Below are 18,314 nucleotides of genomic sequence, written 5' to 3'. Positions count from 1 at the left end.
ATTTGTCACTTTTTCATACAACAGCATTATATGAATTATCTCTTTTAAGCAGCCTGCAGTGAAGTGAGATTTGGAGTGGGATATGAAGCATTGTCAATCAACAGGTTGCTTAGACCCAGAAATAATGAAAATACGAAGGTGGTTCTGAGAAGGAGGAGTGAGTGGTTGATGGTAGCTGGTGGTTAGGAATATACTATCTTGTTAGGAATCTCTGATCACACAAGTGGAATTTTGCTGTGTGCTAGATAATTTCTGTGGGCTTCCTGCAAATGTTTTAAACTTAATTATTATTTCTAAACTGCCTGTTTATCATTTTCCAATACATAGACACGAGTTCCAGTGGATTCCTTCTACCCTCACTTGAGTAGACTGCTGCCACTGGAAGCTCCGTGGTCACATAGAAATTGGTAGTATTCAAATACATTGTGTACTTTTGACTATTCGCACACTAGTTTAGTTGCTTCATCTGTAAAAATACTTGTGTTTTATAGCCTCTGTTAGATGCTAGACAGATGCCTTTTAAAATGAATTACACGTTTGAACTCGTAGAGATGGTTTTAACGAGTCTGTGTTGCTGTGGTCCTTCCTTCCTTCCTTCCTTCCTTCCTTCCTTCCTTCCTTCCTTCCTTCCTTCCTTCCTTCCTTCCCTCCCTCCCTCCCTCCCTCCTTCCTTCCTTCCTTCCTTCCCTCCTTCCCTCCTTCCCTTCCTCCCTTCCTTCCTTCCTCCCTCTTTCTTTCTCTCTCTTTCTTTCTCTCTCTCTCTCTTTCTTTCGTTTCTGAGGCATACCTTTGACCAATAATATGTGGCAGTTCAATTCCATACAATCTCCATCCTTTCTTACCACACTTAATTGACAGTTAGCTGAATACAAGTAAGTGTTCAAAACAGAAAATCAGCAGTATTTACTGTTCACCATACATCCTGTTCCTCCTTATGTTATTTGCATAGACTAGATTCAACCTATTTGAATAGGCTAAAGCATATATGTATATCCATATATATGTTGTTGAGACATTCCTAAGTGTATTTCCTTTTTAAAAAATGAGGTACATAGGAAATGGGTCCAACAGTGAGGGCCCTCTTCATTTAAGAGGTTAATTATTTGAATACTTGAAGAAAATGCCCTCTTAGACATCTCTCTGAGTAGCAAATATGTTATATAGCACAATTCATTGAACAGGTGAAGCAAGTAACCTCATTAAGAGTAGAGTGTGAGGCCAATGAACCACTGTTCAAATAGGTTCAAAGGTGTTGACCATGTAAAAAGAATGAGGCAATTAATTAAAAATAGTCCCACTGACTGGCTCCACTCAGCTTTCATTCCTTTCTCATGGAAACAGTGAGCTCAACAGAACTAGTTTCTCTTTACCTATTAGAGGCTACCAAGCTAATTAGAAAGATCTATTGTCTAGGCAAGGGCTTTGGTATGGCAGCTGCGGTCCACAGACCAATAGTGGCAGCATCAATAAGGAACTTGATTGAAATTCTAATCTTGAGTCCTACCCCAGGCGAATGAATTGCTTTTTAACAAAGTTCCCAGGTGATTTGTGCATACTGTAAAGTTTGTGAAGCATTCGTCTAGGGGCTTTTAGCTGACTCTCTAAGCATGGAAATACAAGGAACCTAAATTTTGTCAATTCCTATGGTGTAAGAACAGCCATTCTGTTGACCTTCCAGCCACATTTGGTATAATCTTGGAAGGTTTTCAAGATTAAAATACTTGTCCTTCTATTTTGAATTTCCCTACATTGAGCAGCTTAAGTGTTGACATCATTTCCAGGAAGAGATTGAGTTTTTGCTATCTATACTGTAGAGCAGTGGTTGTCACCAGGAGCAATTTTGACCCCTGGGGACATCTGGCAATGTCTGGAGACATTCTTGGTTTTCATAACTGAGGAAGGTTGTATTGACATGTAGTGGGCAGAAGCTAGGAATACTGCTAAATGATCTACAATGCACAGGACAGCCCCCACAACAACAAAGAATTACCAAGCCCAAAATGTCAGTAGTGACAAGATTGAGAAATCTTGCTATAGACAAAGTTTAGATCACTCAGAATACATTTAATCAGCCCATTCATCACATTTACTAAGTGGGTTTGGTACTTTGAAGCATATAAGAGAGAAATACAAGTTAAAGATCTGCATCAAGAATTGAACATTTAGTTAAGGAAACAAGTGTAAAACTCAATAAAGCAAAAAAGGACTTGCAGTGACTATAACCATGTATAATTAAATGTTTAAGAGCTTTGGCCCACATGAATGATCAACAGGAATGATTAAAGACTAAAGAGTTTATTATTCTTGGTCCTCCACATTGGTTTTGTCCAGGATCACCCTCTTGTCATTTATTAATTGAGAAAACAGTTAATCATCAGCAGACAGTGGTCCTTTTCTTTTCTAACAAAGATGCTACTTGGTTATTCTCATTCACAGAGAAGAAAACTGTGTGACCAAAATGGCTAAGAGGCCAAACAATGTTACATAACATACCTCCATATTATAACTGATTAGCAAAAACTAGGATCAAAAGGCCTTCAACAGAATTGCTTGCACCTGGGAGGCGGAGCTTGCAGTGAGTCGAGATCACGCCACTGCACTCCAGCCTGTGCGACAGAGCGAGACTCCATCTCAAAAAAAAAAAAACCTTCAAAACATTTCACAGTTGAGGCAAAAAAACCCCTTGGGATTAATCTAATTTAAATAATATATTCTAAGTCTAAGGAAATAGTCAGCTAAAGTGGTTAACAGTCATGTCTGCAACTTTGGTGGCAATCAATAGCCTTGTTGGAATATCCATATCAAGAAGCACACAGGGAGTTGGGCACAGTGGCTGACGCCTGTAATCCCACCACTTTGGGAGACTGAGACAGGAGGATCGCTGAAGCACAGGAGTTCAAGACCAGCCTGGGAAACACAGGGAGACCCTGTCTCTACAGTTTTTTTTTTTTTTTTTAAATAGCCAGGTGTAGTGGCGTGCACCTGCAGTCCTAGCTACAAGGGAGGCTGAAGCCAGAGGATTGCTTGAACCCAGGAATTCAAGGTTGCCGTGAGTCATGATTACACCATTGCACTCTAGCCTGGGCAACAGAGTGAGACCTTGCCTGTAAAAATAAACATAAATAATAAAAAAAGAAGTGCAGAGGTACAAACCTCATTAGTATTAGACAATTTGTGGTACTGGCATTCATAATAGCCTCCAAATATGTTTGGTTATTTGTTTTGGCATTAGTTACCAAGAAAAAAATACGACATTGGAGTCTGCTATTTAGATGTCTTACGTAAATGAGGAGCAGAGTGGCCCCCCCACCAACGACAACAAAAAAAACAGTTATAGGACAAAAGAAAATTTTGACTACAAAATGTCAAATCTTATCCAAGGAGAGAATTTGTTAAACTCGTTGGCTTTTATTTGGAGATGCTGCAGCAACATTACTAAAATTCCTTAATATTTTGGCACTGCATAAGCTAAGACTCCGTAAAAGTATCCATTTCATCGACATCAGCTCAGCTTGTAATGGGTCATTGTCTTTCTAGGGAAATGCTGCCATACAGGGAGGTAGGAGATTTTGATTTCTGAACGAGGTTTGGCTTTAACATATTCTGAAATCAATGGTCAAAGAAGTCAAATGGCCAGTCCCAAAAGAAGTTTGCACCGTTCTATGACCTTACTGTATCTCTCAGTAAATAAATTCACTAGGCAAATACTAACAAGGATGGGGCACATATTACAAGGATGATTCATTACAAGAAGGGTTAAAGGAGTCCACTGGGTTTACATTCATCTGGCTTTAAAACAATGCATCCTAAATGATGTGCACTTAATTACATTACTAAGGATATTTTTAGGTCTAGGGAGTTTATTGAGCAGGTCTAATTTCTATTGATTACATTCTTTGAAGGGATAAAGAGAGTGCACACAAGAAGTAAAATGGGTTAGATGGGAAATAAAGAAAACCTAGATGTTCATTATTATTAACTAGTGCTGAGTCTCTCAGATAGATACTTTGCCAGTTCCCAAACTAATTTTTGATTAATGAATTGTCATATTATTGTAATCCATATAAGTAAACAGAACCCTTCAGAGCAGGATTGCTAATGAACATCCCCAATGTGACAGTTTCAAAGTGAAACACTCACTAGGAAGCACAGTCGTGTATTAGGAATGTTTAATATCACTGTAATTTAAAAAGTACTGGATGGCATTCCAAATTATATTGGTCCTTATTTCCTGTTCATTTAATTTTAATTTTCATGCGTGTAACTTTGGCTAGCACAAATGCCAGGTACATAGTAGGTTCTTAGTCATCATTAAATGCATGAATAAATAAACAAAATTATCCTTTAGGACAGTACATTCAAACCAAAGTAAATCTATTATACAGTCAAATTCAGAATTGACGGAACAAAATTGCTGGAGCTAAAGCTGACGATTTTGATGAAAGATGAATTAGAATTCAGGGAATTTTTAATGGAACACGGAATTGCTGCATCCTTCATTACCCAGAGTATCACATAGTTAGAGCAAGGAAATCTTGTAATAGCTTGTTAACATTTTTTGGGTGCTAAGTACGTGCCAGACACTGTGATACGTATTTACACATATGAGTTCATTGAATCCTCACAGCTACTCTATGTGAGAAGTATTATTATTATTCCCATTTTATAGAAGAGCAATTTGAGGCTCAAAGTGATTTGCCCCAGATAGCATAGCTAGTAAGAACAGAGTCGGGTTTTGAACACAGCCAGCCTTACTTCTAAGTCCATGCCCTTAACCATTAAGACAATAAACATGTCTGCACTGTGAGGTCATTAAAAATGAGAGTATAGACAGAAGGCACAGAGAGTGAAGAAGGAATCTGAGACAGCCTGATGGGTACAAGAGTGTTTAGGCCTGAGGTCAGAGCACAATACTGCTAGGTATCTACCTGGAGTATTGTTTGTGTCAGAGAAATGGAAAATGTGAAAAATGGAGAGAATGGGACAGATCAGAGCTTTGGAGGAAAACCGAAGGTCAATGTTCAGTGCGTGTTGGACAGGCAGTAGCAAGTGTATCTGGGTAAAAGATTCAGAGACTCAGACGTGGAATTCAATCAAGTATGGGCAATAACAAGAACAAGAAATAACGCAATGTCTAATTTGTCAGCTTTACTTTGATTATTTTTGAAGCCAGGATCTAATGCTCAAGCTTGCCAGGCCAGGGTCTGGCAAAGAGGATTGAATAGAAGCTTCTATTCAATAGGCAGGAGTGAAGAGTAAGGAGCAGGGCAGTCATAAACCAATATGGCCCATGGGCCTTGCCCTTTCATTCTCTGTCTTTCTCTCACTGCATATTCTAGTGTTCAGTATAGTAAGTGAAATATATCTATATTGCATGTCCGATGAGATTCTGATGAACCTAGTACCTTTTCTGGTTGCAGGAATTGGCAACTTTGGATATTCTCCAGCAAGATTTTTCTGTGGTCAAATTTCTTGGTAGATTTTCAGCAGGCTTTCATGGAATTATGATTCTTTTATGCAGATAAAAGGCTGACCCAGAACACAGCCTAGCTCAAATGTAGCTGAATTATTTATTGTAGTATCCCCTTGGCATTAAGGAAGACACATTTGATACAAGGAAGCAATGTTTCAAAGAATCCTTACCACCCATTGGAGGACTCTGAAATCATTTTATTATGTCAATGATACTGAACAAAAGGTAACAGTGAAGGAAAAATTGCTTAGATAACTTTGGCAAAGGAATGTCCTGGAAGGTTTACCTGTCAGAAGCAATGACAGCTTGTGGTGTACAAGATCAGTATTCAACAAATGTTTGAACATGTCTCTCTAGGGAGGTTTTAAAAGGGAAGACTGTGAAGGCTTATAAGTTAAGGAATTTATGAGTTAATGGCAGAAAAATAAAATTAATAGTGAAAGCTCCCAGTTCCTTATCTAAGCCTTAGTATTCTAAGTAATATAGCAACCCACCTGATAATTACACCATTGCTAGCATGACAGACATTTGACTTTTTAGAGACTCCATGATCAAAGACCCAAACCTATCATTTCATATATGCTGTGTGCTGTTCTCCTCAACCTGGCAGGGCTGGTGAAGTTCAGGTCATGTCATATGTGAACGACAGTCCTTTTTTTTTTCCCCCAAGATTGGTGGGATAGATCATTCCACATAATCATGAGTCCCTCAAGAGCAGGAAATTGCATCCATTGGTGTCTTTGTGAATTGATGACTCGTTTGCTGCAGCTCCCTTAAAAGGAAGGCATACATTCACTTTAAGAGGGACTTTTGGAGTACATGTCTTGGAAGGACTTTTTTTTTGGCTTGTTAATACTTTTATTTCTTAGGAATATATTGCTGTTTGTATAAATGCATATTTGAAAAACATACTAAAAGACTTAAGTATTGAAGAATACTCTAACACTGACCACATTTTTTTCATGTTTAGGAAATCAAATATTACCGGAAAAAAAATTTCAAGTAATTTTCTTGATTCTTCATTTATTTTTCTAGAAATGGAAGGTTTCATAGCTTTCTGCAACTTATCCTTAAGCTATGTATGCTAAAAATAGCCTGGAGGTTTTTTGACCCCTTCTTGCCTGTGTGCCTCTCTGTAAAAACAGAGCTTTAGTAGCTTTATCCTTAGATACAATTCATTTTTCTTCCCTTCTCCTTTGATTCCTACTTAACTGTCACCCTTCCTTTGCCCTCCCAAAAAATATGTTGTCCAAGTCAACCCATTTTTATGTGCTCTAGATCTTCTCTCCCCTAACTCCATTTTGGAGGAATAATTCAAACTCTTTAATTAAAGCACATTCAAGAGAGTGACCAGAAGGGTGAAAGTATTTCGCTAATAAAAATGAAGAATGAGTAAAAGAAGCTAAAGAGGCTGAATCTGGTGAAGTAAAGGTTCGGAGACTCATGGTGACTGTCATCAAACATTTGAAGGGCTGTCTTGGGGAAGAGTGATTAAAAGTACAGAACTAGGGCCACTGGATAGACAGACAATGACACTGAAATGCTTTCTAACAAATTTTTTTCTAAAGATAAAATGGACTTCCTTGAGAGGGAATGTGATCCAGTATAAGCTGATAGATCACTTCAGGTGTTATGGCAGGATAAGAAGTTCAATTACACAACACTTAAGTTGCTTTTAACTATGAGAAGCTATTTCTGTACTTGTATATGTATGATATTTCTACTAAAATCCCTTCCTTGATTGGCTATATACTATAGAAAGATATAATCATATTGCGAGCTGATGCACACCTTTCCCCTTGACTCACATCCCTAAAAAGTAGACTATTTTAATATCATAGTCACCTTGACAACAGAGATGTCTATTTTAATAGCATTCAGTAATATTATTCAAAGGGAATCTATTGCCCAATAAAGTAGGGGGAACAGCCTTCAATGTTCTCTTTCTTTTGAAACCTCAAAGAGTCTAGGATTAAACATGGGCTTTGAAATTAAAATCATTGTAAATTTGCTGAGTAAGAGAACATCAAGAGTGCTTGTTCCAAAGAGTAGAAAGTTTTAACTTAGCATAATGTAGCAAAATATATTTTTCTCTTGTAATATACATAAATAATTTTACTAACAGGAATGACTCACATTTTACAGTTATCTATTTCAAACAATTCAATATACATTTAAATGCATTTAACCCTATGCAAAAGGTGATGGGGTGATGCAGAGGCAGAGTTAGCACAATAGACATTGCACTCAACCACAGCCTATCTTACTTAAAAATGCATTATTATTCATCATGGGAGAATATCGTACATATCAAAGTTATCCAAGGCAGAAACAACATGTCAAAAAATACTGCAGTGGGGAATTCATCAGACAGTTCTTACACTAAAGGAGCAACCTTCCCATAAGAAACACAATATTTGACTTAAAACCATTTAGTTGTTGTTGTTGTTGTTTTTTAAAGAACCTAGTATCTATTTCTTTTCTTTTTCTTTTTTTTTTTTTGAGACAGGGTCTCCCTTTGTCACCCAGTCTGGAGTGCAATGGTGCCATCTCCCGATCTCCGCTAACTGCAACCTCCACCTCCCAGGCTCAAGTGATTCTCCTGCCTCAGCCTCCCAAGTAGCTGGGATTACAGGCTCGCACTACTACTGCCAGCTAATTTTTATATTTTTAGTAGAGACAGGGTTTCACAATGTTGGCCAGGCTGGTCTTGAACTCCTGACCTCAAGTGATCCACCTGCCTTGCCCTCCCACAGTGCTGGGATTACAGGTGTGAGCTACTGCACCCAGCTCCTAATATCTATTTCTAATAATAATAAATAGCATTTAATGACTTTCCTTGTATAGGCTCTGTCAAGCCCTTCACATTTTTTGTCTTATTTTATTCTTACAATACACTGAAGAGTTGATACTATTATTTTCCCCATTCTATATATCAGAAAACTAAAGCTTAGGGAAGTTAAATGTTTTGCCCAAAGTTATACAGTTGGTATTAAAGAAGAGCAAGGAATCCAAATTTGATTTTAGAGACTGAGTTACTCACCCATCTACTGTGCTGTTTGCCTTGGTAGCTCTAATGCAAATACGATTATTTTATTTAGGAGAACGTTGCGGAGAAAAACGAAATTGAAATTGTTTCTTGGTTCCCAATGATTTTTTCTCCCATCATACATTCAGTTGACCACTCAAGCTTAGAAGGTTACACTCACCTCGTTTATGAAGGAGAACACTGGCGTGTCGACGTCCATTTCCATTTTCAACATAACAGGAGTAATTTCCCAAGTCACCTTCTTCCACAGAGTCCACAATTAATGAGATGGAAACTTCCTGTTCCCCGAGATGCTCCTTCAGAATTCTAAAATATAAAGCGACAAAACAAAACAAAAATCCACACAGACACATACACAAACAAGAAAGAAAGGTAGATGAATCCAAATCTGATGTAAAAATACCTACGAAATCTGTGCTTCAAATTTGACTATGAATTAATGCTATGTTAATTAAATTATATCCTGCCCTTTTCTTCTTCACTGATAATTAGGAAGCTTGTCTTTGTAGATGTTAATGAAGTTGCAGTTAATTATCTCCCTTAGCAGGACAATCACACTGTCATAATAAAGAGGTGAGAAAGACCTTGAAGAGAAAGTTTACAATTTGCTTTCCCTTTAAGAACAAATATTATGTAAGTTGAGATAAAAATTCTAATGTCTCAGGCTGAAGGCCTAATTACATGTCAGGTTAATTTTTTAAAAAAGAAAAGAAAATTTCTGAGCTATTTTGACATTTCATTTGAAATTTTCAGTCTGACTTCTGTTAATGATACTAACAAATTGCCTGTTTTTGAAGAAATGTGAAATTATAAACCCATAGACTAAAAGTTCTGGTAAAGTACTTAACTCTGACATTTAAAATTAATGGTAAATGCTCACTAACCTCGTTGTCATCTCTGTTCAACATTTTTAAATGCAGAATTAAAGTAAACTACCTTTCTAGAAACTTCCCTGAACACACACAAAGCCAGAGGGGGCAAAAGTTAGGAGGTTAATTGTCCTTCTTTTTTTTAGCATTTCATAGACCATGGGTAAAAGATAAGAGTGAAGTTTTAAATACGAAAAACAGCACAGAAATGTTTCAGTACATATTAGACAATTGTCCATTTAGCCTTCTGGAATCCCACTGGGGCATTCCAGAGTACAATATTCTTATGTATTTGTTGCCAGAAAGAAGGTCCCAATAGAAATAACCTTATGTGACAGTTTCATATGTTTTTTTTTCTATTGAAAATCATTTTCTCTTTTACCTTTGATAAAGTTTTAAAAGTCTTGAAATTTAGAATGGGGGACCATGATTTAAATGTTTGTATAGACCCAGAAGATGCAATCTTTAGATGGGAGGATGTTTAGAAGTAATCATCATTTTGATGTAGTTGTAACTTACTTATTATTATTAATGTTCTTGCATATTTACATTATGATTAAAAATAAGTATCCATGCCCAAGCATAATTATAGTCAGCATTGAATATATTTACACTTAAATGAATACATAAGTAAACACATTTAACAAAAAAGGGGCTTAGGCATTATGCCTTCAAATATTTTCATGTTATCATTCCCACTATACAAATATTTCTACCTTAAAGTCAGACTACGAAAGATGATAAAAACATTTTGTGTATCCGTATCACTACCATCAACAGCTTCTATTCCACTTGGTGGCTCAAATATGCAAAAATTCATAAAAGGAAATGATAGAGATTGTGTTTGCTTGAGTCCTTGTACCTTGTTAATGTTTCCTGTGAGTTTTTTTCTTTTTTTTTTTTTTTTGAGATAGTTTCGTTCGTGTCACCCAGGCTGCAGTACAATGTTACGATCTCCGATCACTGCAACCTCCATCTCCCAGGTTCAGGCATTTCTCCTGCCTCAGTCTCCCGAGTAGCTGGGACTACAGGTGGCCCGCCACCATGTCTGGCTAATTTTGTATTTTTAGTAGAGACGGGGTTCGCCATGTTGGCCAGGCTGGTCTCGAACTCCTGACCTCAGGTGATCCGCCCACCTCGGCCTCCCAAAGAACATTTTTTTTTAAAAGGTACACTGTACAAAAAGTACACTAACACATTTTCTATATTTTATGGTATTTTGATCTCACACTCAGTATGTGTGTGTGTGTGTGTGTGTGTGTATATATATATATATATATTTTTTTTTTTTTTTTTAAGACAGAGTCTCACTCTGTTGTTCAGGCTGGAGTGCAGTGGCAAAATCTTGGCTCACTGCAGCCTCTGCCTCCCGGGTTCAAGTGATTCTCATGCCTCAGCCTTCCGAGTAGCCGGGATGATAGGCACGCACCACCATGCCTGGCTAATTTTTGTATTTCTAGTAGAGACAACGTTTCTCCGTGTTGGCCAGGCTACTCTCAAACTCTTGGCCTCAAGCAATCCACCCAATTTGACCTCCCAAAGTGCTGGGATTATAGGCAAGAGCCACCACGCCCAGCACACTCAGTATGTGGCTTAATGAAACAATCCTCGTTATTTTTCTTAAATTCTTTGCAAATGACATTCATGTTTTGCAATTCTATAGTAAGTCTCTTACCAGTGTTTTCCTTCTTTATCATTAAATATTTTTATTATGATAATAGTAAAACAACAAGAAAAAACCCTTTCAGTTTACTTTCTATTCACTAACCGAGTAAATGTTAATCTTGACTGTACGAGTTAAAAGAAAAAAAAAATTACCTAATGTCACTTTCCCAAACTCGATTTTCATCCAGATCTTCAATAAACTTTTCTCCTTTCATCCAGTAAATTAAAGGACTGACATCTCCGCTGTACCCAAAGAAAGCTCTGCAGGTTAGATTAGCAGAGTCACCTGCAGAGAGAAGTGATGGAAAAGTGTTATCAAACTATTTGTTCACACTCATTTTAGGCAAACTGACAGGTAACATTTTGATCACTTTTCATTGATTTAATAAAATATCTTTCTAAAAGAATAATTTTTCCGGGATTTTCAATCTTTGTCAAATTGATAGAATGTGTGCTTTCGACAACATGGCTTGTTTAATGGAATGTGAGTTACTTATAAAATTTCCAAGAGGACTAGTCAGCTATTGTATAGAACATTTTTCCAATTTGGTTCGCCTGATGTTTTCTCATGATTAGCTTGAGGTCATGAATGATTGCGAAGGATACCACAGAGGTGATATGCCTTTCTCGAAGCATGATATCGCAGGGTACATAATGTTGCTAATTATAAGATTTTATAGGGCAGATAGAAGGTGTTTCTCAGTCTTGAATGTGGGAAATAGAAATTCTTTGGCTGCAAAGACAAAGGAACCATAAATCCGAGATCCTAAGAGAATGCTATTAAAATATTTTTAATTAATAAAGCAAACATTTGAATTAAAGAAGTTAACACATACTCAAGTAGAAAAACGAAAAAACAAATAAAAATCATGATAATAAATGTTTGGGATTTTCATTACAGGTAAAATCGATTATACTACTGTGAAGATTAGTTTATTTCAATATGCTACTTAGAATGTTTTAGTGGTGAATACAGATTGGTCAATTCTTTAATAAGGTAAATTGAAGTCTCTGTCTAAAAGGTGGAAATAAATTTAATGCCTGTAGAAAGTAAAGTTTATTTCTGGATATTTTATGCCACTTTACAAGCACCTGGCTTACTCAAGCTTCAGTCAGCATTAGAGAACTGAAATATTCCAGTAGATAGTAGTTTTAAGATCTTGCTACCACTAAATGGAACCAGAAAATGAGGGATAAGATGGGTTCTTATAAGTCTGGATTGGGGCAAAGGAACTCTCAGGGATTGGCACCACGTGAGGGGCTGAAAATGAAAAAGCAACACCTTTGCTGGTATTTGAAGTAAGCAAACTCTCAATTTGTGGTAGCCACAGATACTTAAGAATATTACCAGAGGGCCCTGAGAACTCTGTGATCCTAAGGACCAAGGAAGGAGGTTTCTTAAAAGAGTACTGGAAGCCTCAGAGCTAAGCTATGAGTTGATAGTATATATTTCTTGAAATGTTGCTTATGAAAGACTCTACAGTACAAACACAGAGAAAAGCAGAATGCACTTACATGTACTCTTTCTAAACTAGGGCATGAGTATCTGCAACTGAATTCTACAAGTTCTACAATGACAACATTTTTATAGGATAAAATTAATCACATTCTCTTAATTATGTTCATTGTTTAAGAATACTTCATGAAAATTATCGCTCTTCTAATATTTCTAATATGGCATGACATAGCCTTCTCTATTTTAGCTTATGTCTGCATGCTCTAAGAGATTCCTCACTGACTTGGATTCCCTGCCTCCGGCCCCCTCAGAGACGGAGTCTTCCTCTGTCAGCCAGGTTGGAATGCAGTGGTGCGATCTTAGCTCACTGCAACCTCTGCCTCCGGGGTTTAAGCAATTCTCCTGCTCAGCCTCTGGAGTAGCTGGGATTACAGGCACACGCCACGATGCCCGACTAATATTTTTGTATTTTTAGTAGAGACGGGGTTTCGCCATGTTGGCCAGGCTAGTCTCGAACTACTGACCTTGTAATCTGCCCACCTTGGCCTCCCAAAGAGCTAGGATTACAGGCGTGAGCCACCACGCCCGGCCGGATTTTTTATGTAATAGTCATCACTGATGACCAGATAATGCAAGTCCAGACAATATCTACAAACTTTGAAGAGGCAAACTGAGGCTCCAAGGAGGTTTCTTTATTATTAATCTTTGTACAGAAACATTTTAGTATAAAATTCCCTCTCCTTTAGAGAATATTTACATTACAAAATGAATAAATGCCAATTCCACTGATTGAAAATCAATTGCATATTTCTACGGCAAGTGTCAACCAACATTACAAAACAACTTCAAATCAAATATTGTTTGTCTTTACATTTTCATAAGAGCGCCTTTTTTTTTTTTTCCACCAGGACTATCTGTTACAGTGCCAAGGTAGTCACGCATTCAACAATAAGTCTTTAAAAACTACCTAGTATGCTGATTAACATTATATGCTAATGGAATCAAGATGTGTTACAGTTTAAAAATGTATGTATCCATAATTTACACCATCTGTCTTTCAGAAGACCAAGTTTAAGTTTTTAGGTGGGACTTAATGCCTGAAACTCATAAATAGAACTCTCCAGGTATTGTCTAATTTTCCATTACAATTTTAGTGAATATGAGACCTCATAAATAACGAATAAGGAATCTGACAATCCTTAGCAGGGAGGCCAATTGACCTCCTCATTGGGACCTGAATTACTGTCTCACATCACCCTCCTTTCTTTCCCACATCAACTGTGAAATTCAGTTTTATTCACTTTTTTTTTTCATCATTTTATAATTATTCATTTCTTTTACCTGCAGGCTTTGTGCTGCCACACCTAAAAAATGGCTCCTGTACCCATGTAAGAAGCAATTTGCTTTCTCAGCCATCTTGGTTCACCTGTTCTTTGACTACCCCACCCTGCCTGGGGCTCCAGTACTGAGTGCATCTACAGTGCTACGGGGACACCTAGGAGAACTCTAACCAGTCTTGAGATGGGCTTGCTGTGGGTCAGACAGTGAAATTCAAGGAAGGAATAGAAGACGGTGGAGAGAAGAATAGAAAAACACTCTGGACAGAGAGGAAAGAGCATGAGTGAGAAAAAGCCTGGGGACTTCGGGGAAAATAAAATAATTTTGGAGGGGCTGAAGCTAAAGTGTAGATGAGGGGCAAGTAGAGGGAAGATTAGGGGAAGAATAGAGCCGTGATGATGCAAGGGCAGGAGCAGCGCTGTTCTACGTATGGCATGTGGAAAATCTGAGACTTCCATTTCAGGGCAATGGAAAGTTGAGGAAAGGTTTCAAATAGGAGACTGACGCTATCACATCTCTGTTCTAAAGAGATCAATCTTACTGTATTTTCAAACCTGAGATTGGCTCAGACAGAATCAAGGATTGAGAATGCTACAATACTCTGGGATCACATAAGGAATAAGCACTGCAAAGATCAGATTATTTCCGCATAATTTCTTAAGGTGATAAAGCCTAGGTGGTAGCAATAACTACAGAATACTCTGCTTTTTATCAATGTGATAATACGGAACCTCTTAAAGCAGACATTAAGTAGGAAGCCTGTTAAGGCAGAAAACATATAATATATGTGTAATATAATTATTTATATATATACATTCTCTCTCTCTCTCTATATCAATATATATATATCAATCACTGGGTCACCCACACAGAAAGAGAGAGAGATCTGGAAACTGCCAGTTGCTTCTCAATACAGGCAGAAGAAAAAGTCAATTTGAGCAGTGCTTTGTTCTGTGAAGAGGCTTTTCAGTGGTTTCTGTGTGGCTAAGCAAAGTTAGCACTTCCCTTCTTATGCATTGCTCTGCTCACAGCCTAGACACTAGGAGTTCAATGGAGTCAATCCTGAGAACAGGCCAGGTGAGGTCAAGCTCACACCTGAGTCTCTAACCAGGGGCCTAACTGTTGTGGAGAAAAGCTGGATTCACTACGTACTATTTATTTGGAAAAAGTGATTGATCACACCTGTTTCAGAGAGCTGTCACGTTGGAATCCAACTGTGTATTACCTTGTGTTTGAAAGTGGGAACGAAGGACTATTATCCCTTCCTGTGAGTCTGAGTAAGAACCAGGAGTTGATAGAAATTCATGGGGCAGGGTGGAGCAGAGGAATAAGTGATGTATGTCCACGGAATAAGGGCAAATAAGGATTAAAAAGGACAAATAGTAGTTATGAAAGTAATAAATGATGGGACTGCGTTTGCACCTTGGGCCAATGAACTAGGACATGCCAATTACACAACAGGTTTTTGTCATCTGAATTTTGGGAGTCACCCATTCATATTCCATTTTATAGTCTCATGCTTTTATTTAAGACTATATTCTTTGCTTTAAATTCTCGTTTTCACCTAATACACACTTCATCCATTAAATCCAATTCAAATGGCACTTCTTCCAAAATGCAGGCCTGCACTTTCAAAAAATACTCATTTAGGCCGGGCGCGGTGGCTCACGCCTGTAATCCCAGCACTTTGAGAGGCCAAGGTGGGTGGATCACAAGGTCAGGAGTTCGAGACCAATCTGGCCAATATGGTGAAACTCCATCTCTACTACATAGTACAAAAATTAGCTGGGCGTGGTGGCAGGCGCCCGTAATCCCAGCTACTAGGGAGGCTGAAGCAGGAGAATAGCTTGAACCTGGGAGGCAGAGGTTGCAGTGAGTTGAGAACATGCCACTGCACTTCAGCCTGGGAGACAGAGCGAGACTCCATCTCAAAAAAAAAAAAAAAAAAAAAAAAAAAGGCATTTAATTTTTCTTCCTCCTTCTCTTCTCCTTTCTCCATAGACTTCGGAACATACCTCTTGTTTTATCATAATATAGTCCTTTCAATATCTGCTTTGCTCACATATCTAGCCCAGCAACTTGACTATGCTTTCCCCAAAGGCAGAAATTATATCTTTATTTACCTTCGTATTACCAGGATCCATTACAGCATCTTGAATATATTAAGAACTCAATACATAATCTCAAATTAATGAATAACCTGCTTAATATCTTCTGAACTTTCATTTTACCTTGTTTCCCTTTTTTAAAGCTTCATTAATTAAAGGCTACATGTCTACATGTCTCCACAGGCCAAATTTATCATGTAAACTAGGCTTCACATTGCATATACAGAGCCTTCTCATTCACATATTATTTCAGTGGTATTATTCCATATCAGCTTGCAAAGGTCAGTTACCACATTTTCAGAAATTCTGTGAGCAGGTTGTTAAGCACAGTCATTGAAAATTAAATTATAGAAATACAGATAAACAATATTAAAAACAAATAGATACTCAAAACTTCCTAATTATTTTGCTACATTTTACCATTTATTCATTCATTCACCTTTTGAGATTGTTTACAACTATAGTATCTGTATGGTGGAAATACTACACAATAGTGTACTACTGCACATCTCTTATCAACTATATGTTTAATGACATTATGTTGGTAGCTTGAAAAAGACCATGGGGGGAGTATTTACCCCATACATTGGCAAATGCTACAAATCATGCTGATTTATTGTTCTGTTGACTGACTGCACTTAAAACATGATAGGGAAAATGTTAATAATGCAAGTTAAATTAAAAGTGTGTCATGTCTATAGCTGCCATATTGGGAATAGCACAAACATCAAGAAAATATTCTCCCATTAAAATCTGATTCAGCAAAGACATCATTTACATTATTGATGAGTGGGTCAAGTTCTGACATGCAACTCCATTGTTTTATTAGCTAAGGTAAACAAAAAATATCAACTGTATGCATGACAGAACTACATTTAGAGAGCCAACTGTTAAACATTCACCAGATGCTACTGTCTATAAAATTGTTTTTTACATACATAGTATGCATATTTTAATAGCTTTATTGAGATAAAATTCACATACCATGAATATGTACAATTCCATGGTTTTCTCTATATGCACAGAATTGTACAATCTGAACCAGAGTCAATTTTAGGACAATTTTAGGATCACCCCAAAAAGGAACCCTGTACCAATTGGCAGCCACTCCCCATTTTAGCCCTTAGCAACCACGAATCTACTTCTACTTTCTGTCTCTATGGACATCTGGTATAAATGGAGTCATACACTATGTTGCCTTTTATGTCTGGTTTCTTTTGCTTACTTTAATGTTTTCAAGGTTTATTCGTGTTATACCATGTATCAATAATACCCCATTGTGCGACTATATCCCATACGCTGATTTTGTTTATCCATTCATCAGGTGATGAACATTTGGGTTGTTTCCACTTTTTGGCTATTGTGAATACTGCTGCTAAGTTTTTGTGTGGATATATGTTTTCATTTTTCTTGGGTATATACCCACGAGTGATGCTGCTAGGCCATAAGACAATCTTACATTTAAATATTTGAAGAAATAGCAAACCGGTTTACAAAGTGGCTGTGCCATTTTACATTCCCGCCAGCAATGTATGAGGGTTCCAGTTTCTCCACAGGCTTGTCAACACTTGTTAGTATCTGTAGCTTTGATTATAGCCATCCTAGTGAGAGTGAAGTAGGATCTCTTTGTGGTCCCTTACATTCATATTAAACCAATATTTTATTATTAAATATAGCTATTTTGCTAATCACCAGTACTGTTCAAAATTACGAAAACATTATCAAGATAAAAAGGCTTCTTATTGGCTTGTAGCATGTAATTGTCAACATCATACCTAAAATGCTTTTTATTTACCTACTTTTGTGTTATAAACATTATAATGAATTTATAAAATATATGATGATTATAAAATCAGACTATATTTTTACTTGGCAATTTTCAGGAACTAAATACATTATTGGAGGCTTACTTTATTAGGAAATACTGAGAATATTTAATTCCAAATATTTAAAAGCAAACATATGTTAAACAAGAATATACAATGGGACTCACAGTATCATCTCATTTAAATTCAATAGAACTATGCCTACAAGTATTATTTTTTTTTTCACATTTTTACTTTCATTTCAGGGTACATGTGCAGGTTTGTTATATAGATAAATTACATGTCACGGGGTTTGGTGTACAGATTATTTCATCACCCAGGTTAGAAGCAAGGTATCTGGTAGGTAGTTTTTCCATCCTCACCCTCCTCTCACCCTCTACCCTCCACCCTCAAGTACACCTGTATTGTGTCCCCAGTGTTTAGCTTCCACTTATAAGTGAGAACATGTGGTATTTGGTTTTCTTTCCCTTCATTAGTTCATTTACAATAATGGTCTCTAGCTCCATACATGTTGCTGATATCATTCTTTT

At 37.2% G+C, this 18,314-nt stretch overlaps 1 protein-coding gene across 1 annotated transcript in view; it reads right to left on the bottom strand.

Moving 5' to 3' along the window:
• The window catches only part of IL1RAPL1 (interleukin 1 receptor accessory protein like 1), a 391,967-nt gene that overhangs the window by 27,515 nt on the left and 346,138 nt on the right, over window positions 1-18,314 (bottom strand). Inside the window, exons 3-4 of the mRNA XM_025371835.1 lie at window positions 11,210-11,342; window positions 8,683-8,828 (exon numbers count right to left, since the gene is read on the bottom strand). Coding sequence (XP_025227620.1) covers window positions 8,683-8,828; window positions 11,210-11,342 — 279 coding nt within the window. The remainder of the gene's footprint in view (window positions 1-8,682; window positions 8,829-11,209; window positions 11,343-18,314) is intronic.

This window comes from Theropithecus gelada, chromosome X, assembly GCF_003255815.1.
Source record: "Theropithecus gelada isolate Dixy chromosome X, Tgel_1.0, whole genome shotgun sequence".
In the NCBI taxonomy this organism is placed as follows: domain Eukaryota; kingdom Metazoa; phylum Chordata; class Mammalia; order Primates; family Cercopithecidae; genus Theropithecus; species Theropithecus gelada.
Note: the sequence above shows the minus strand (reverse complement) of the source record. Positions and strands in the feature narration are given on the sequence as shown.